Source organism: Fulmarus glacialis, unplaced genomic scaffold (assembly GCF_000690835.1).
Source record: "Fulmarus glacialis isolate BGI_N327 unplaced genomic scaffold, ASM69083v1 scaffold21842, whole genome shotgun sequence".
Taxonomy (NCBI): Eukaryota; Metazoa; Chordata; class Aves; order Procellariiformes; family Procellariidae; genus Fulmarus; species Fulmarus glacialis.
In genome coordinates this window covers 15,187-36,667 of record NW_009197470.1, presented here as the reverse complement: position 1 = coordinate 36,667, position 21,481 = coordinate 15,187, and the positions used below count along the sequence as shown (strand labels likewise).

The following is a 21,481-nucleotide window of genomic DNA, read 5'->3' as shown; positions in this document are numbered from 1 at the left end:
GATGGCGGTAGGTGCCTCACCCGGCGCGACCCCGCAGCCGCCGGTAAAACGAGCGGGTCCCCCGCGCTCCGCAGCAGGCTCTTCCCTTGCACACCCCGGTCCTGCAGGCGGACACACACCCACGCCCCGGTCCTACAGACAGACAGACACCCGCCGCACACCCCTGCTCCTCCTCTCAGCACGGCAAATGACAGCCGTCCAGGCAAGGACGTGAATTCAAACGTTCAGTCGTCATTTAAGGCTTTTCCATCCGAGCCCTTTTTGGCGAAATGCTTATTCTGGAATAAACGTGTCTTTCCTAGGTGTAGTTTGTGTTGCTTAGGAGACACCTGAAACCAAGGGCAAAGCTGAGAACCGTGTCCCACCAGTAATCCAGATGTTGCTCCAGGTGGGGAAGCACCTCCTGCACACGTACACACAAAACCCAAAGGCGTCACTGTCCCTGACAGTCCCCAAGACAACCTACACCAAACTAGACAAACTAGAAAACCCAATGACATTCCAGAGAGCAAACACGCAAGAGATTCACAACATAGCACTTAAACTTGTAATTCACACCATAAGCTAATACCATCACGCATATTTAACCAGAAAAACCTCTTTGATGCACACAAGGCAAAGACGTCATCACAGGATACTCGTATCTTGTTGTTTGTCAAGAGTGTTTTATCCGCTTGACATGCTGGAGAACACGTTCCCATGGTATGTGGAAGCTCGTTCTCCGGCCCGGATACCAGACCGCTCCACTGCCACGGCTTAGGACAGGCCCATCGCTATGGGAATTGGTCTTTGAACTGATCAAACCAGTAAGAGACTGGAGTGAGGCTCTTCAGCAATTCAAGTCCTTTTGTCAAAAATGAAAGCATGCAACTGGCATCCTTACGAGCCTAAGTCCACACACTGAATTCAACTGATACCAACAAACCCAAGGTTTCCGTTAACCTAAGCTAAATGTTTGTTATTCTGTGCGATACCTAATGGAAAATGAATTGCAGCCAAAGGGCTGGATCTCAAAGCAATCACACTGCAACGCTCCAGATTTTAGCTGACCTGTAAGTAGAAAAAACCATTTTACGATACACAGGTATTGGTCAAAAATCTGTGCCGGACAACAGCATGACTTGGCAGATTTTTAGTCAGTCTTGTGCAAAAGCCTGAAAACAAAAACTTGGGTTTCCCACCCTGTCTTTATCCCGAAAAAGACTCCTTTACTATTGTCCTTCATTTTTGTTGTAATTTATGGCATTTCTACTCATGGCGATAGAAGTACTAGAACTGTAGCTAGGAAACAAACTTTGAATTAAATTTAGGCAAGGGTATTGTGGTTATACAAAAAACAAGCTATGATTGAATTACTGCTGGAGAAATTATCTCCTATCTTTCCAAAGCAGAGAATGATTTACATACCAATTGATTCAAATAGTATTTCTGGATCCTTAGGCATGAATAGACACATTATAAACATCCTTAAGAGAAAAACATACATTGAACTTTAAATATATCTCAGATACATAAAAACAAGGTAGTATTGGAAATGGTGAGACTGACCAAAACAACACCTGGTTCCTGAAATTTCAAAACGAAAGATGCGCCACCAAATCACAAACTCCTCAATGTTTAGATTTTTATTACAAGTACAAGCTTAACTCCTAAACAGCTTACAGGTATTTCTCTAGAAGACACAGATCTGTTTTTTTCCTTTAACTGACATTCTATTGTTTCTCCAAAGCTGAGAGGAATAACTATTCAAAGTTAATGCCAACTTACTCCTGCTTGCTTAACACACTCAAGTCCAAACCAGCAGTATCTCAAATTAATTCTCTCAAGCACCCCTGCACCAGAAGCCAGACTGAAGTGGCCAACAAAGGGTGTAAATTGCAACTGGGAGGTAACTGGGCTGGATATACACCTACCTGCTACCCCAGCTCAGCTCTCTGGTCAAGTGCACAACCAGCCTACCGAGAAGAACCACTTCTAAGTGACATTAAAAAGTGTGGTTCAGGTGGCTGATGTCTGTGAGAGACTGAAAATATTTCTGTGTTGTAGAGACTTCTCCCACTCTATACAGTGACACAATACAACCTCATCTAAGACTATTAAAAAGTATTCAAGAAATCATTCAAACTTACAACGAGAACTCTTGGGAAAACTACTGCTTGTAAAAGATAATTAAACTTTTATCACCACGTGATCAAAACTAATCAAACAAGGGATCTAGAGTTTCAGGCACACCGACAGCAAGACTACGTCATACTTCTTATACCATGATTCACAGATGTACGTTAGGTTTAATTTCAGTTGATCATACACAATCATGGCCCTTTGTACTCCTGAAAATTAAATGTATTCTTCTTAATTTATATGAATGTATGGAAATCTGATTGTGATACAAGCGGAAAATAAATGTTAGCCACCCACAGCTAAAGAACTGTTACATTTTATGCCACTGATGAAGCAACACATTCAGTCAAATAATGGTAGTGACATTTTAATCTATTTCTTCATTAAAAACCAGTATCATTTGCACCAAGACAGAGAATTATATTTGGTAGAACTTTTGTGTACTGTAATCCTCTGCTCATGGAGACAAGAGAGTGGGAAGATGAGAAAGTGGGTAGCAAGAGTCCTGCTCTAAGAAAAACTGGAACAAATTCACCTCTTACGAGGCCTAGAATTTCTACCAGAAATGGTGACCCTGGGTTAACATCCCAGGATACTCCTCCTGCCACTGGATTATTTTTTTTTTTATTTGTGCCACAAGATGTCCCTCTCATGTCATAATTTTCTTAATATAGTGTATTTATCTGGTACAACAGTTCATGGTTTTTTTCCTTTCGACATTATTACCTCCCACACAGAGCTATATCCAAAAGCTTTTATTTTCTCCTCAATACTGTAAATGTCAAGTTCATAAAATTTTGGTATTATGAAGTACTTCTCCACTGAGAGATCGCCACTGATGCGAGAGATTCAGTAGTTGTATTAATCCTTTTTAAAAACCTTGTCTGAAAAGTGGCTATTGTCTATTTTTCTTTGTATCATGATTTTTTTTTTTTAACCTGTGTGGCTAGCTTTACAAGTTTTCTACTCACCAATACTTTCCATCCACCTATGACTGTCAAAAACATGAAGTATTTTTCCTGCAGGTGTCCATTAATGCCTGGAGCAAGTCCTCACGTCTCTTCTCCTACCTTTCAGTGGCTGGAAGCCTGAAGATTAACAGCCGTAACCATGATTGCCAAAGTCCTACCAGGAACAGATGCCTCTCAAAGGGATTGTCTAGATCGTTTTACCTAGAGTTTGCTTTCTGTCCCCAGTAGGGACATGACCTTAATTCATTGGGCTGGCTTTCATCCACGCTCCCCACCAGGAGCACGGCAATCTGGAGTTGCTAAAAGCTTTATTATTGCACACAGATGGTGTGCAAATTCTCAAAAGTAATTTGTGGAAGCACCACAATGGTGAAACTTAGACACTACCGCAATAACAAAAGCACAGAGTACAAAAACCCAGCTCGTCTATCAAAGAAATCAGGAGCAAATAATTAATAAATATTGTCACGATGACTAGAACACAATGAGCACACCTTGAGGCATGGTTTCAATGCCGTTTTTAATGCACATGTCAGATTCAAGAAGAGACCTAGACACAGCCTTCACTGGTAGAACACAACAGAAGACATTTCCTTTTCAATCATTCAGTAGCCACACATCAACAATAAGCAAAAAACTACCCTTGCAGCAGTTAATTTGCAAAAGAAAGCAAAAAACACAGATTCGCCAAGCACCAGGGGCCAGAACTGCACAGCAAAACAAACACCAGAAGAAATACTGGGGCGCCTGCATCCAACACCCTGCATTGCAAGAAAAAAAAAAAAAAAAAATCCCTGAAAGAGGCCAGAAGCTTTTGAAGCAGCTGTCAACACAGAACCTTATTAATTTGGGACTGTGCTGCCGCATGGGGTCATGAAAAGCCTGACAGAAATCAAATGCAGCTACAGGAATAGAGGTCAACGTTAAGAGAGAAGGGGCACTGGATTATGAGTACTCAAACAGGCTTACTGCATCTCCTACTTACACTGAAGAGCAAAGGTTTTACATCAACTCCTTGTGCTTCTGCGCTACATCACAGCAGTTATTCTCAGATATACCATTTTCAATGTATGGTAATACAAATAATTGCACGCTTGCCAAAGAAGAATTTGTATTAGTGACATGCAAAACATGTCGAAGCATTACGAGGACCGTAAAGCAACCCAGACACGTTTACTCCTGTGCATTGCTGCATGTTGACTGTAACTGAGCTGCTATTTTCAGAGCAGTAAGAATTAGTCACATTAGAACTACAAAATTGTCAAATAATCTACGAAAGGCATGAAAAAAATGAAAGCCAAAGCGCAATCCGGCATTATTATACTGTTAGCATATACTATATGCTACGGGGTCTGCAAACGTTATCTTTCTGGGTCTTGAATTCATGTTCTCATCAGCCTCCCAAACAATCTTTGCATTCTTTGCCTATTCTCATCTTTAGTACTTCCACACAGTCACTGATAACCTTTTTTGAAATCTTATGCTTCTTCCACTGCCTGCAGATTGAAGAAATCACAGTTCCGCTGTGAACAAACCAGATACTTTTGCTCTCAAAGCACCAATCTTTGCCCATTCTACAGAAACAGTCATGGCCCATTTTCATGCAATTTACATTTAAGTCACAATAAGGCAAACAGCCTCAACAATGGTCTAATATGGCACTTCCAGATTAAGGGAGACTTCATTTTCATTTGCTTGAGCTGGTTATTTTAAGTATGCTGGTACTATACTACAGACCTCTCATGACTACAGCGGAGCCTGAGAACGGTCATTCAGTACTCATTTTCTTTCATTGTTTAATTCCTTAATTAGTTTCCATGCTGAATGACCAGTGCAGGTATAGCCAGTCCTTTTGCTGCAGAACACAGTGCTGCATCAGCCCACTCTCCCTTTTACTTGGATTCTAGAGATGCTTCCAACACATTAGATCCAGGTTATTTCCTTTGTCTCTGCCAAATGTAAATGAGTAGAAAGGTTTCACAGATTAAAAATGAAACATTACATGATTCCTTTCTAGCTCACAAAGATAGTAGCAGTATGTGTCACCAACTGTGCCACAAAGAGATAATCTTTTCCATTCTGATACCAAAACACTGAAACAGAGAAACAAGTGACACTGGCAACTACTCACCAGGCAATTAAAATAACACAACAGGAGTAACTGTGATATACTCCTTGCCAGAGCACTCAACCTCCACATTATTTGTATGATTTATTCACTGTAAAATCCAAGTTATAGCTCTACAATGCATGTACCAATATTAAGGAATTCAGATCAAGTTTCTTCTATATTCAATAAGTGTGTGAAAGTACTTATGGCAGAATATTTTTAGCTAATCTAACATGATTCATTCAAATCACGTAGGATCCTTCCTGCATGATTATAGCAGAAACCAAGTTTAATTTCAGAAGCCTTCTTGCCCTGAGGATAAGGTCTTTAATTGCTCCTTGCAAATCTGTACCATCAGAACGTAGATATACAAAGGCTGATTCAACAAAGGTTGTTTTGCCTTTTTAACTAGTGAATAATTAATTTCTGTTACATTTGTACTAAAGTTGCATCATTAATACTTTCTAATATAGTCCTTCTAGACTTGCATGTTTGATGAAAGCAGTAAAATAAAAGTATCTATACAGATAATGGTCAAATCCAAATTAACACTTCGGTTTTCTGGATAAGGAAGTGACATTCCATTTTGTGACCCATTTGTTACTCTAGAACTTTGAGAAACACCAAATGATGTCTGTATATACAATTGTTATTCTCCTATGTTACTGAGGTCAGCATTCAAAATGAGAAGTTAAAAAACTGCTGTCTAGTGCAAAAATGTCTGAAGTGTTCTGTTTTTTCCTATCAAAAAAAGGCTGCAATTTCAACTAGCGCTGGCTTTTTAGCATAAATGTTAAGACAATACAGCAGAATTCAGCTTTCATTCAGGAAAGCCAAACAAGCAAAGGAAATGAGCTCCCTGAATCTCTGTCAATTATGAAAGCAATTAATAGAATACCAATTTTCGACAAACTCAGAACTCATCTGAGTGAAACAGAAGTAGGACTATTAAAAAGAAAGCTCTCTAAGTAGAGATAATGCCACAACTAGCACTGCATGTTGGGGTTTTTTGTTGGAGAGAGGACTGAATTACACTCACTAGACGACACACTATGTTCAGATACACTCATGAAATTTTAAGCAAGAGGGTACACACTTGGAAGTCTCTGTATTTCTGTTCCTTAAGATATGGGGGAAAAAGATGAAAAAAAAAGCATTCTACCTTTGTGATGAGAATTCGGTACTTCTCCACCAGGTGATCGTTATTATGACACCCTGCCAGCAACTGCCACACTTCTCCTCTTAGGGCCTCAGGGACACCACTTCTCACCAACGCTGACAATGTCTTTGGCCTCACGCTCAAATTGAGGTGCCTGGGTGTAGGTGAAAGCATTGTTACTATTATTTATACAAATAAATGAGTACATGAGCAACAATTGATGTGTAACAGCAAACATGTCAAATGACAGAATTTCAAGACAGTCCATATGTTGCCAGAGAAGTGAAATTCAAGTTATGAAATAAAACAGATTTGGAGAAGCACTTTCCAAACTATTTCCTTGATTCCCATTAAATTTAAATATAATATAAACATATGTTACAAAATACTCAACGAATCAAAACACTCCAGCAAAACTAGAACTTGAGGACAGATACCACACTGTGTAAGATTCCAAGCTCAAACTGCACCAAAATGAGAATTAGTTTGAAGAAGCATATACTGCTCTCTAGACTTTCTACACCCGAGCAGGCAGGTAACCTTCCAGGTGAGGGAGGGAGAGAAGGCAGGCAAACAGAGATACAGAAAAATCTCACATGGTTATCTAACTACATCCATGTGTTTAAGCAGCTTCCACTGTACAAGCTAGTCCCATCTAAACATTTTTTCAAGTGAGACTGGTGACAGCTCATAAATTACAGCACTGTAAAATGTAAAAACTAAACCTACATATAATTTACACAGTTACAGAAAGTTAAGCTGAACAGTCCATTTGTGGCTTATACATAAAATCCCCAAAAGACACACAGGTCTTAAATCAAAGAAATTACAATTTTTCTGCAGTTACTAAAAAACACAATTCTAGGTAAAATGATTAAGAGGACTAATAGACAAAGCCAGGCAAAAAACTGAACTTATGTCATATCGATCACGTTATCTTCTTAACAATAAGCTGGTATTTAATAATGTTTGCTAACAGTCTAACAGATACGTGGATGATAATTTTACACAGACTGGGACTCCTTGTTGCCCTTCTCCAGCCTACAGTGTTCCACAGTAATCTAGAGACTAGCAATGCATTCATTTAAACCAGTATATATTGCACAGAACCTAGTACCATAATATCCTCCTTCACTTTGCCTTGCCTAAACAAAATCAACTATAATAAAAATAATATTTATATAATAGTTACATTTTTATCTATATGCATTCATGTCTATAGACTTATATATCATATACTTACAGAGCATTTATTATACCTTTATAATACATAAATATGTATAAATATTTATACAAAATACTTGTTATATACAAAATAATCAACTTCTTTGTAAAGGCCTATAAAACTGCTTTGCCTTAATCTCAGATCAGAATAAGTACAACAGTAATTCCAATGAATACAGCCAAGACCTGTAAGGCTGTAGACTAAAAGCCACACACTACTAGATTCTTCCAAACTATTTTGAAACAAGAAAATTGTGTGACTCAGCAGTTATGAAATATGAACCAAATATTATTTGGCAATCACAAAATACCAATGCATATTTAATTGCTATACAAATCTAATTACAGGATTCTAAAAAACTAGCATGAAACTACCTGAACTCTGATTTTTATGATTTTCAATCCTCTTATGTTAAAAGCTCAATGATCATTACTTCCAAATACTTGGTTTTGGTTAAGAAGGAAAGCCCTTTAACACATATTAAAGTTTATGCCAGCATTAGCACAGAAGCACTTCATATCCTCTTAGAGCTGCCAAAACATTTTCAATGGGAGTCAGGTGGCTTAATTATCTTTGAGCCCTTGGAAGATTTACAAAAAAATTCAAGTTGAAAGAAACTTTCTCACAGCAGCAGATGCATAGAGCTCATCTGTTAAAGATGTTTGTACAAGTCTAGGAGAGGGAGGGAAAAGGAATCATACATTATTTTACCACAGCCTTCCCCTTCTTACGAATGTGTCCATTTCTGATGTCCTACCAAATTAGCGCAATATATTAGTGCAGAACCAAACTGGAAATAAAAGTACTTATTCAAGTAAGTACTAAGTAATTACAGAAAATAAAAAATAATGTTGAATTGTTATAAACTTAATTTAAAGAGAATCCTGGCTAAGAGGTCACATCATCTAAAGTGCCTAACTTACTCTAATCTCTTCTGTCCTGCTCCTGAGATCTAGTATTCTGTTCAGATCTTTGATTTGCTGTACACCCCTTGCCCTGCTCCTCAGTAACATGAGGAAGCAGAAGGCAACAACTAAAGCAAGAGTCAAAATGTAGCATATTTGAGCTAAATCTGACGTTGTGCCTGTCATCCCCCTTTGTGAAAAAAAAAAAATCAGCATCACTTTCTTAGAACTGCTCAGGCTACTTCAAGATGAATAAAAGATCCTTCATGAAAGGAGGACAGGTGTTGCATTAGCAACTCGCCTGTCAAGAAACACTCTTCTTGTAAATTGGCATTTTCTAGGAAAAAAACAGATGAGCTCATGTACTTCCTTCTTGGCAAGCTCTGGAGCCATCTTCCTTTAGATAAGGGAGGAAAAGCATCTTCGCTATCCAAGTACAAATCTCCCATATTCTTAAGCTACAGTTACTAAGATATGACAGCTGCAGGAAAAATTGGCTGTGAACTACATCAGAATTACAAAGAGCAATGGAAGTGATCTATGCAAAATAAAGACAAAAGCAGTGCTGCATTTTCTTTATACTACTTAGTTTAGGTTTTTCTTTAACAAAATCCCAGTGAAACTCACAGATAAGTAAAATACGCATTTTAAGAGACAACCACCTAAAGACACAGCGTAAATGAATTTCTATACAGTATTTAAGCATGCACTCAAAAATGAAAATACTTAAAACACCCTCTGAAGAAATTAGAAAACACAAAGTTAGAGAAAGAGGAGATGAAAGAGGACTAAATCCATACTAATCTCATCTCAGCTGGCTTCTGGAAATAACAAAAACTCCGAGCAGAAGGAAACAGACTGAGAATGTTCAGAATTGTAATTTTCAGAATGTGATTTTGCCACTTACCATTTGGACAGCAGCTCTCCCCACGTCTCAAGAATTTTTTCTGCACACTCTTTGGAAACATCTCCAGAACCACTTAAGAGGGGTTCATCATTGTCTGACAACAGAACAGAGGAGATGCTATGAGATCAGCCATTACTCTACCTTTGCAGATTTAAATGTTGCTCTCCTAACTGTATCAGTGTATGGCAAGAAGCATTCCTCTGCATTTGTGGATGCAGTGCTTGTGCGCTCAACACAGAGAAGGCACAAGTGGACTCTTCTCGGAAGCACGCAGTGATGTGACAAGAGACAGAAGACAAGTAGCAACACATGAAATTCTAATTAAAAATCAGGAAAAAAATTTACCATGAGGGAGGCCAAACTGATACAAGGGCCCAGAGAGGTTGTGGAAACTTCACCTCTGGAGATGGTCAAAATGCAACAGGACAAGGCCTTGAACAATCTATCTGGCTGGATTCATACTGAGTGGGAGGCAGGATTACAGACCTCCAGATGTCCCTTCCCACTGAAGTAATTCTGTTATTCTACCCCAAACTTTTGGAAGACTACAAAAGTTCTCAGAAAGCACAACTTTCTACATGTGAAAAGCTACAACACTACAAAAGCAAAAAAGTCAACAAAATCAACGTGGTTCCACTGAGCAGCTGCAGACTTGGCATGTTGTTGCAGATCCATGAAAGTCCACGAGGTATTCGACTTTAACTGTTTTGTACTTTTGCTTTGAAAGCTAGTACTTTTTGGTAACTTCCTTGGCTTAAATTAAAGAGTTTTTTGAATGAAATGCATTCAAAAATGCAGTGGAGGGGGAGGATTAGCATAATCTTTTTGAAACCAATACTGATGTACTCCCAGATATTTTTAAACACTCACAGCAAGTATCATATACAAAAACTACATTTCACTGATACAGCAGTCAACATTGTTTTTGCATTATTGAGGAAATACATTCTTTTTCATTAAATCTATGCTTTCTCAGCTGACACCTGAACTTGTCAGCAAACTCTTGCAATGTTGCAAGTTTTATGTATTTTGATATGTATATATCAAAATATATAAATATATATAAACATATACAAGTTCCTGGTCTAGAAAACAATACCACTGTGATTTAGCATAGTGGTTAGAGATTGCTCATGAATAACACTTTGTAAAGCAGTTAATTTTCAAACCAACCTTCCCCTCCTCCCCACTCCCCCCCAAAAGGGAAACTAACGCATGGAAGTATAACAATTCACCCAAGGCCATATAGGCGGCCAGCAGAAAAAGTGAAAAAGCAGAAACTCAAGTCATCTACATTTCAGCTCAGAGCGGTAAGGCCAGATGTTTATATACTCAGAACTAGTCCGTATTCTGGTTTAAGAGAATTTTTAAAAAGCAGAAAAAAGATCTTGAAGGTGCATCAAGTTTCAAGCTGCGCAGGTCCTGGTATAGTTTTATGTATTACAGATGTCTATACTCGCCTCTTCACTAAAACATGCTGCTTGGTTATATTTCCAAATAATATCAGCTTCTCATTTTTACCCTCAAGTCTGTTGACAGCTGCTTAGGGAGGGGTAGAAGTTGCATGATAATCCCAAATTTTTAGCAGCCTCTTTTCACATTGTTCCAAATATATCACACTGGAGGCTTCATGAGGCCTGGGCTCAGAAAAGCATAGACACAGAAGTGTCAGACAAGGGAGAGGCTGATCCAGGAATGCAGGGGTACTGGTTATCGAATACTCACAGCGTTAAAGCAAGGGAAAAAAAAAAAATCAGTAGGCCAGATTCTGACTGGAAAGGATTCAACATGTTTCGTAAGTATGTTATTTACCGACTGCCCTTTCTCACGAAGTATACAAAGCCTACAATCCACTTACCTTCTTCTTCATCATCCTCTGGAGGAGAAGGAATCATCGAGCCCTGTGACCCAGACTGGGGCAGACGAAGAGAGGGGCTTGCTGTAGTTTTTCTTCTCTCCCTTTCTGATTCACTTTCTAGGCACACAACTTCATATAATGTGTCTGAGTTATTCTTTCTGTCCTTTTGCTTTATCTAGGAAACAAGAAGTTTCATTTTACTGATAAAAGCTGTAAGAATATCCAGATTACTTCATAAGGCTCTACCTTCTCTTTTTGAAATAGGAGAGCTGAGAAACAATTTTCATTACATTCTACAGTAAGGAATGTTCAATCCTTGCAGCACAGTTAACGCATCATGCAGGCCTGCAAGTGTTTCTATCCCTAATGCCCTAGAACAAGCTGTAAGCATACTGCACCCAAAAGATATAAATATCTGTTACAGATAGAGAAGAAGTGTCATTCGGGTCTGCCATGCATAGGTAGCTCATCTTTTCAACCATAAATAGACTGGACACAAATGCATAGATTTTTAAAGCTGTAAACGCACGCGTCCAACAAACGGTCTAAGACAGGAAGGTTCCTTAATATGAAGCAACTCTGCCTTTATTTAAAGATTAGCAGAAAATTAAAAGCAAAATCTTTAAAATTATGTCTAATTCCTCTCTCTTTCTGGGGATACTGATGGCGGCAAAAAGAGTTTTAACAAAAATTGTTCATATTTATCTTCCCACCATAGCAATTGTCTTTAGCGATGCTTCCAAGTCATATATCTGTGTATACATTGCTGCAGGAACACAAATTGTTGAGTCCCAAAATCTATTATGTGGCCCTGTTTTCTCCTTAATTTTCAATGCTTTGATACCTTCCTTTCCTTTAAAGGAAGATTTTTCTTTGTGAAGTGGTTCTAAAATTCTGATACAGTCTAAGGATTTAGAACTTTTTTTTCATAAATGAATAAAAATAGAAAGTAGAAAAGGGAAGGTGAAGAAAAGAGGAAAATAAGATTTATAATTATACTCTACACTAAGCTCCCAGTGCTCAATTTTATCCTTCAGAGTACTAAAAATGAAGAGAAATGTATCAAAACTAAAAATGACTAAATCACTGAATGTAATCTGAGCAAATAAAATCCCTCTGCTTTCACCATTTCCGAATAAAGAAACACTGCCAAAGTAAGATAAGCCAATTCTACACAGCTGTATTTTTAATAGGCTAATCATGACTCCATAGAAACAGGTTTCCCTTCCAGGCTTATCAGGCAGTACATTCTATATTTGTTGCTTCCACTATGAATTTTGATAATCTTCCATTAGTAAACACTGGAAGTTGGATAACCTGACAGTGCCTGTGGAAAAAAGAGAATTAGCTAAGATAAGTCACAATGCTTGTGAATTTGGTAAGACAAAAGATACAGAATTAGCTAAGTAAGATAAGCTTCCTTTAAACTGACAAACAGAAAAGGCACTTTTTGGCGGCTGCAGAATATTTATAGCCCAACAGCCTTAACTGTTCAAAATCTCCATGCTCCATCTCAAAGATATCCTAAATAGAAAGACTGATATCATCCATGAAGAATTTTTCCACCTTAAATTTTGAAGGAAATTTTGAAGGAAAGTTTCCAAAATGTTTATTCATATTTTATATAAAAAATAGGACATACACAAAAAAGAATCCGTAGTAAACCTCATCTTTGTTACTACCAAGATGCCATTATTTGCTAGCACTTTAAGACAAGTGCAAAAAGAACTAAGAAAAGCCTCTCATTTCATTCAAAACCTCTCTAAAGAAGAACACTTATCAAGAAATCAGGACTCCAACCTTGCTTTTTTGGGCTGTGCCCAGAATTATTAAACCTTGAGAGAGCACATACATTCACATCGTTATTTACTTCCATATATTTTCATTTCTTTAAACAGGACTCTCATTTCAGAACAGTAATTCCTAAAGCAGGAGAATGGCAGCTACTTCAAGTACATCATCTCTTTAGCAACTTCGACCTTCAACTTTCCAGCCTTATTTTGAGACAAAGTTATTGCTTTGTACTGTTATTATGAATATCCTGGACAGAAATAATCCTTTCCTTTTTAGTAGATAGGGTAAAAAAGTAAGTTGGAAAAAACAATAAAAGTTTTTAACAAGTTCTAGGGATTTTTTGTGGTTGCTTGGATTTTTTTTCTCCAGGGAAAACTTGGGGTATGTGCGAAATCTCTGCTTCCAACCATGTACAAGGGAGAAAATAGACTTTCACAAAACATACTTTTTTTTTCTAATTTCAGGTGGATGTTTGCTCATCTAAAAAAAAAAATTAGAATGTTGGATTTCTATGATAAAATCAATTTAGTGACATATCAGATAGCATTGTCACCTGGATTATATTAAAGCCTTTTTTTCTCTTAACCCTTAATTTTACATACTTACCCTACTATACCCTTATGCAAGCAACTCTCAGCATAGCCCTGGTTTGTAGAGAAATCCTTTGTTCCTTTTATTTCTGTGATTTGGCTGGAAAATCCATAAGCCTCTATGTAACTTCGCAGCCTCATCAAAGCTGTCAAAATTTGCTTTGAAATGAGGACATCCAGCTTTTTATGGGAACTTTAGATAGCCAGCAACAATCAGCTTAATGAAGGATAGCTTTTCTAAAATTGAAGAGCATTTATTGTACCTTTAATTCAGGAGCAAGATGTTGAAATATGAACATTATATTAGTCAAGGTTTTACCAATCATAGGGAGAAACAACCACAGGGAAATTCTGATCTGCCAACAGGCACTAATAACTACAATTCATCTTTACCTCCAATGTGTTTCTATTTATTCAGCATTATACCATAAACCTACCTCTTAAGTCTCAAAACAATATAACTGACCATACCACAGTTATATTTGAAAATCAACCTTGCCAAATCCCAAATTAACTGTAGATTTTATTTAATTATTTTTAGAAGTGTTACCTGTTTCAATTTTAGGAAAAAATTTTCAGTAGAACTACGTTTGCTGAAGGGCCAGAACAATCTCTCATTAGGTGAACAAACTCTGACTTTAGTCTCCAGAATGAATCGAACAGGTTCCTGAACCTCAGTTATCACCAAATCCACAGCAGTAGTCATGAACAATACTTTATCTAGAGAGAAAAAACAAAGCTATAGTATTAAAAGAAATATTTCAAACAAAATATTCCATAACCTCCTTCCTAGTAACATGAAAGGACAAAAGAAACTTTTTTGCAGAATTCAATTTTTTCCCTAATTTAACATCTCAAAAACCTAGAAGTTTCAAAACAGGAAAATAAGATGACTATGCACTATTCACTAGAGAGTAAGAAAACTTAAGTCTTCAAGCCAAGAAAATGATCTTGTTAAAGAGAATAAAAATTTTGCTTTTTCAAATCTCACTGAAATGTATCAAAAAAATCTTCATTAAACATTATAAAGGATCTGTATACTTAAATCCACAGTGCAGATCTCTTGCCATCTAGCCTAATTACATTCTAGTTGTTTTTTGTTTTTAGAAGTTATTTAGACAACACTTAAGTCCCACCATATTAAAGATAGCATTTAAGACCATCTCAGCTGTGAGATTCAGAAAAATGACTATACCATATGATGCTCCAAAAGGAGGCAACTGGACTCAGTGACCTATGAGATCTCTTCTGGTACTAAATGATAAATTGTGTCCTTTAGGTAGGATGGCATTCAATCTAGCAGCAGATTGTACCCAGCTGTACCCAGCAGCTGACTTCTATGACTTTGCCCAGTCAATTCCCATTAACTTCCCCAACCTTTGGCATGCAACTGTGACAATAGATTGAAAAGATGATAATTCAGCTGACATCTTAAAAGAAGTAATGACAGATCTGCTTCAGGACTCCAGAGAGCAATGCAGCATCAGCTGTTTTTTACTTTCGTTTTCAAGGTATAGGAATCCTTCTTTTTTAATTATAAACTTGGATTGAGAAAAATCTGAACTGACCACAGAAACTAAGCAAAGAAATCTGCAATAGCCATTTAGTGCAATTCTCAATGGGATTCTTAAGAAGCTCTAATGGTGCACAAAGCGTCTGCATCCTGTCCCCACACCTATACAGCCTCCTACTGGGATACAGTTCTTACAAGGTATTATTACTGAACACCGGAGTTTTCTTCTAGCCTTCCATTTTGTTTAGATTTTTATGTTACATCTGGCATCCTACTTTCTGAGAATATATCCCATACTATGAAGAAAGTCTTTTTGCGGGATTCACCTTAAAAGAAAAGAGAATTGATCCGATGCCCACTACGTAAGTCATTTGCCCTGGCTAGGGATAACATCTGGCAAAGTTCATACCTTTTGGTGTTTCTTCATTCACAAACTGGAAGTGTGGAGATTTTTGATTCCAGCTCCCAGTGATCACGTATGATTTCCCATCAGAACTTTTACCCATGGACTCCTGGAAACAAGGTAAGTTTATGTATTTTTATTTAAATTAAAGAAATCTCTATATTACGGAGTCTCAGCCCCATAAAAGAGCTACTGCACTGGCAAGAGAAGGACAAGCATCTGAAGTCCATGTGACACAGTCCTGTAACAGAGATCATCTCTGAAGAAAAGAATAGAGTTCCCATGCAATCTTCGGTGTCCTTGCTGATAATACAAAGAAGCCAACTAATACTAATTGTTATATATGTATGTGGTATGAACATCTGTCTAGTGAGAACGAGCTCATTTTGAAAGTGTCTGTTTAACAGCAACTTTCAGCTCACAGAGGTGTAGGTGAGATCGCAGCCAAGTACTTGGAAAGACAGGACTCCAAGCTGCAAAGGCTTTGTTTTTATGTTGCCGCTTGAAAAAAAAACCACCAAAACCAAAAACCAGAAAAAACAAACCAAAAAAACCCCCATCTTTTCAAGCTTCTTTTAAGTTCTTCTGGAAAATCCAAGCCAATCCAGTCATTCTGGCCTCATTTTGTATCATTCAGTCTCTGAATGACAGCTGCCTGAGTGGTAAGCATTTAAACATATAAGGCTTTAAGCACGAACTGAGGGGATGTAGTTCATTGCCTCTAATACAAGAAAACAAATTAAATCAGAACACTCTCTTACAAGCTGCTGAACTTGTACCCTTGGCAGATGTTTCACATTAACACACCTTCTACTTCACTATGAAGTTTTAATACACCAGATGTATTTTATGTTATCCTAAGTAGCTATTTTATAAAATAAATTTTACTCTAAAACATCTTGAGATCCAGCTTTATTCAGCATATAAAACACATGTTATTCAGCTAATAATAACCAAGTCAATATTTTATCTTTAGTGTTCAGCGTGTCTGTCTTCTCACCAACCTTATTTTCTGGGCAAGCCAAAGCCTGGTAAAAAGCAAAATTATTCATGTAGTATTGGACCTTTTTGGGTACTCACTACTGTAACAAGCATGTACTTCATAAATAGTAGCAAGTTTGTTTTCACAACACACTTGTGAAGTCAGATGATCTCTATCATCATTTTATAGATGGAAAAGTGAGTCTCAAAAATAAAGCGCCCACTAATTCTCAGTATTGTATTTGAAGCCACTTAGGCCTCAATTTTTACAGTGATAAGTATGCTATAAAACTTTCTATGTTCAAAGCACAGATCTTTAATATTCAGCACCTCCAAAAATAAGGTTCCATGTTTCTTATTTCAGGCCCCTGAGAACAGTCACAATGGACTGCAAAATTGGGCAACTCCCTTGACCAAGCATCAGGTCATATTCTAGCTCTGTAGCAGAGGCAGGGATTCAACCCAGTCGCCCAGAGCCTCACCCTCAATAGCGTAAGCTACAGCATCAATCCCCATCAACAAGTGTGCATTAGCGTCTAAATCTCTTCTGTCTATCCTGAGATCACGCACAATCCTAATTAAAATTATTACTGAATTTTGTTAATAAGAGATCCTTACCAAATCTAAAAGGTGCATGTCACCACTCCGAACATCTTTCCCACGGCTAAGGAGAAGGCCAAAACATCTGCAAAGCCAGGCAAAAAAACTAGACTTACTCATAAACAAACCATTAACATTCCTTATCTAAACATTTGCTGTCATACATAACAAGCAGTCCATGAATCCAATAACAAATGTCAACAAACCTTGACATTTGAAAGCAGCATCAAGCATGTCAAGCCAGTATTAAAAACGTCGAGCAAGATTTCATAAGCAGATTTACAATATGATTTTACCCTGCCTATGGTAGCCTGTGAAGTTGTTCAATTATCTTTGTTTGCAAGAACAGTGTAAAACAGACTGCTAGCAAGGGTTCCCTATCCCGCAGGACAACTTGACCTGCATTATTCTTCCCTTCTTTTCATTTTTTTTTTGTTTTTGGAGACATATTTGCACAGAATTTACCCTTTGATACAGAGAAGAATCAGATGAAGTGCAAGAACCTGTCTGTTATGGTTTAATTTTGCAAAGACTTTTGGCCCACACAGGTATATTCCACATCATCCTCTGGTTTACCACACTGTCCTGCGTTTCATTTCAGACAACAAAGGCTGGCAGAAGCTGTGTCTTTTCTCTGTAGCATGAGCAGCACTAAACTCTGTCAGTAGTCAAAAACCGCTAGTTTATTTCTAAGCAGGGAAAGATTTGAAGTGTGAGCTCTCCCCTTCCCTAGACAGACGCTTCATATTCTAGAATTCCAGACTGTGGCAGATTCAAAGCGTACGTACAACGATATTCTCAGATGCAACAGAGAAGAAAGGAAAGCAAATTGAAATAACTCAATCACTGATTATAGCCTCAGTATTGAATACAAACTGGCCACTGAAAATAAAAGCACTATGTTTTTTAAAAAAGATTTTGAAATGGGTATTTAGAGGGGATGCGACCACTGATTTCACAACCAGATCTGTGCAAGATTTGACTGTGCCTGTATTGTGCCCCCTGCCACACATGCGCTGAACAAACCAATCTGATCTTCCGCACAATCCCACTCAAGAGAGAGGTGTGGTGTTACATTACACAAACGGAGTATTCATAGAACAATTACTAACCTGCTGCCTCAGAGGAAAGAACACAAAACATCAAACAGATAAAGATTTTTTTAAAAATCGATGAAATTACCTCTCAATAGCAAGTTCTTTATTAGTTGTCTGTTGGACGTAAATCACTATCTTCTTATCAATTCCTTGGCGGAGTTTAAAGCATTGCCTGTCCTTGTCTTTGGGAACCGCACTGTTATTTACCAGGAAAGGAAAAAAAACTCAGAGCGTCATTTATCTGTATTCCTTGCATGTATCAAAAACAGCATCAGATACTTGGTGAAGCCAGCTTCTTACACAAAAGCACTCAAGACCTTTCTTCCTTGCACGCTGCAATCAGTAACATGAAAGAAACGGCAACATAATTAGGTGATGTTATTTTATCATCATTAGGTGAAAACCAAGGACACTTGGTTTTCAAAATAAAAAATGTGGGTTTATACTGCGTGGCTTAGTGGTGTGAGACTTCCAGCAGCATTTCAAGAAAGTTTCTAAGTATTGATTCCCCATGTAAAACCAAGTATTATCTGTTAAGCAATTACTTATAAGAAACTGCGTATCACTTTCTTTCACAAAGGAGGTGACTGCTGGGGCACATGATAAGCCAACAAGCCAGGAGAGGGCACCAATCTTTAGACCATTTCCCTTATTTTTTCTTTAAAGAGCACCTTCTCCTAAATGCTGCAAAAAGAGGGGATAGAGCGCTGTGGTGGAAAAATGGACTGTGGAGTATGCCCATAGTTTAACACCTCCAAAAAAATTTGGGTTTATTTTCTGACAGCAGGTGCTTACCCAGCCCAGGGAATGGCAGGCTGCCTTTAACTGTCAGCAGGAGTTTTGTCTCCGGGGCCAGGACAGTGGATTTACATTCTTAGAGCCAGATCATGCAGTCAGACCTCATTTCCCTGGCATGACAGAAATGCACTACTAGTGACCCAGGGTGACAAGTGAAGGTAGATGAGCCAAGACAGGTTCAGGTACATTAAAGATTGAGATCAGAGACTGAGTATGTGGAAAGTGTTCTCTCAACTTCCAGGTCAGCATGGGTCTGCGCGCAAAGGGTCATACGAGGATTAGTGTCAAACTGATAAAGCTTGCTATTTGAACTGTATGCCTGTACTGTATGCCCAACGTAGGCAGGATTCTGCTTAGCTGGAGGCAAAAATCCACTTTTCTTCACCTTGTACAGGGTAGGTACATAGCTTTTAAACAAATGCCTTATTCCACCCCTAATGCAACTGTATTTTTGTGGCTGAAAAGATCTTTAGATACATCTCCATAGCAAAGGCTGAAGTTCAATCTACAGCCCATGCTGACATACCCAAGCTGGCTAGGACTGAAACAGCTCTTAGCAGCACAACTTCTGGAAACCATGTAAGCATCAAATCCTAGGCTGGCTTACACGGCCTGCACTGCTGTGGTTACGCTGACATTATGACCAAACCAGCAAGACTGAACTTCACCTGGCTGTGTGCTACAGCCATGCTTCCACCTGCCATGCACCCCAGTGGCCGCTGCTGCATCCAAGCACAAGAACCGTCAGTATCTTTCAGGCTCAGGCCCTGAGCTAAATCATTTTTCAGTTTCAACACTTGAGCAGTCCTTTGGAGCGCTGAATAAATACTGGATTATTAAATGGGATTTATTTATTTATTTAATAAATATAACTTGAGCTAGATGTAAATCCAAGAAAAGAAACATCTCTGAAGCTGTGGCCAGGAGCCAATGTGCTCAACAAGTCAGAGTATTTGGCAGACATGCTGTACTGAAATAAAGATACTTCAGCAATTACAGAACACTATAAATGGTTACATAAAACATCTAAGGGCACTGTGTATAGGCTAAGCAGAAAAAAAAGCTGTTTAGCATAAACTAAAAAAGGTCTTTTTAGAAACCAAGGTTATCCACCATTGGACTTAACATGAAAACAGCATTAGCTGATAAAATGTGAAAAGCTGCTCTAATACTCTCACCCTACACCACCACTTGCTAATAACACCTGGTTCAGAAAAAAAAAAAGAGGAAGAATTAAATTAAATTTTGAGAACTCGGTCAGAAAACAGAACCAGTTAGAAACAGAGGCAAGCTTTGTTCATAAAGCTTTTTTGATACTGATAAAGAAACACTACTTTACAGATCAGAACAGGTGAGTATTTTAATGAAAGATCATGGCAAAACCAAGGAGAACTAATATTGATGATCTCTGATAACAAATTTGAATTCTGCCTTCTTTTCTGCTTTCAATAACTGATACAGAGATCAATCCTAAGAAATCACAGGCAAAGGGGTACGGATGAAGGATTTATCCTTCATATTCTTAAAATGCACGATGTAACTAGAAGTTGCAATCACAAGGGGGAAATAAGGAAAGCTGAGTTTTTATTAGGATAAAAATAACAGCATGTCTACACAGGCAATGCCATTCAAGAAATTTTCCTTTCCTGGGCAGCACTGGAAGATTTCAGCTTGAACTATGTAACTCCAGTAACTACCAAAGCACTATCATGCAAAGAGGAAAAAGTCCAGCACGTATGATTTGATCTATTACATTCTGCTCTTTCAGAATTCTCTCTGTTCAACATATTTAAGAAAGATTGAATTGAATTTAAGCCATTCATGGAGCAAAAGCAAACCTAATGACCAACGTTAAAATGCAAAGCGGTCTTTATATTCCTATATATTTGAACCTTCTGCTTCTACACAAACATCTTTCCTATGACTGTAAGTAAACAACTATTTCAGAAAGGGTTTTAAATAATATTATTACATTAAATTCTAGACACTTGCTGATCACAAATTTATGATTGTATGGTTGTTTTCTGACACTGGGTTGCATACAGAGCCAGATCTCTGGAAACAAAAAACACATTATGGACAACTACGCTTTATTTAGTGCTGGAATAGCAATGTAGGAACAAGTCTGAGATCTTGACCATCAAGCTCTCAGCTGATGAAGCAATAATAGCCCTGTACTAGATATTAAAAGTAAATATGTCTTGTGATGAACAGATTTGGCTGAGTACTTCTCTGGAGAGTAACTTATCTTTTCGAGATCAGCAAAATTATTTAAAAAAAAGATTTTTTTCAGAGTTTCTAATTTTCTCTGCCTTTTTTCATGAGACTTTAATAAAAATATGCACCCTTATGCCTCCTGTAGTATTCACACAGCCTCAGCACCTTTGAAAACCTGGCCAAAAACATGCACTACTCTGGATATGAGAGCATAGTCACAATGATGCATTTT

General features: G+C 37.9%; 1 protein-coding gene across 1 annotated transcript in view; it reads right to left on the bottom strand.

The window, feature by feature from the left end:
• Nucleotides 1–6,364: 6,364 nt before the first annotated feature.
• Nucleotides 6,365–21,481, bottom strand: part of LOC104072941 (rab GTPase-activating protein 1) — a gene marked incomplete at its 3' end in the record, with an annotated part of 24,190 nt that continues 9,073 nt past the window's right edge. Inside the window, exons 6-12 of the mRNA XM_009572557.1 lie at nucleotides 18,320–18,430; nucleotides 17,156–17,222; nucleotides 15,563–15,665; nucleotides 14,191–14,360; nucleotides 11,257–11,431; nucleotides 9,399–9,492; nucleotides 6,365–6,515 (exon numbers count right to left, since the gene is read on the bottom strand). Of these exons, the coding sequence (XP_009570852.1) occupies nucleotides 6,365–6,515; nucleotides 9,399–9,492; nucleotides 11,257–11,431; nucleotides 14,191–14,360; nucleotides 15,563–15,665; nucleotides 17,156–17,222; nucleotides 18,320–18,430 (871 nt within the window). The remainder of the gene's footprint in view (nucleotides 6,516–9,398; nucleotides 9,493–11,256; nucleotides 11,432–14,190; nucleotides 14,361–15,562; nucleotides 15,666–17,155; nucleotides 17,223–18,319; nucleotides 18,431–21,481) is intronic.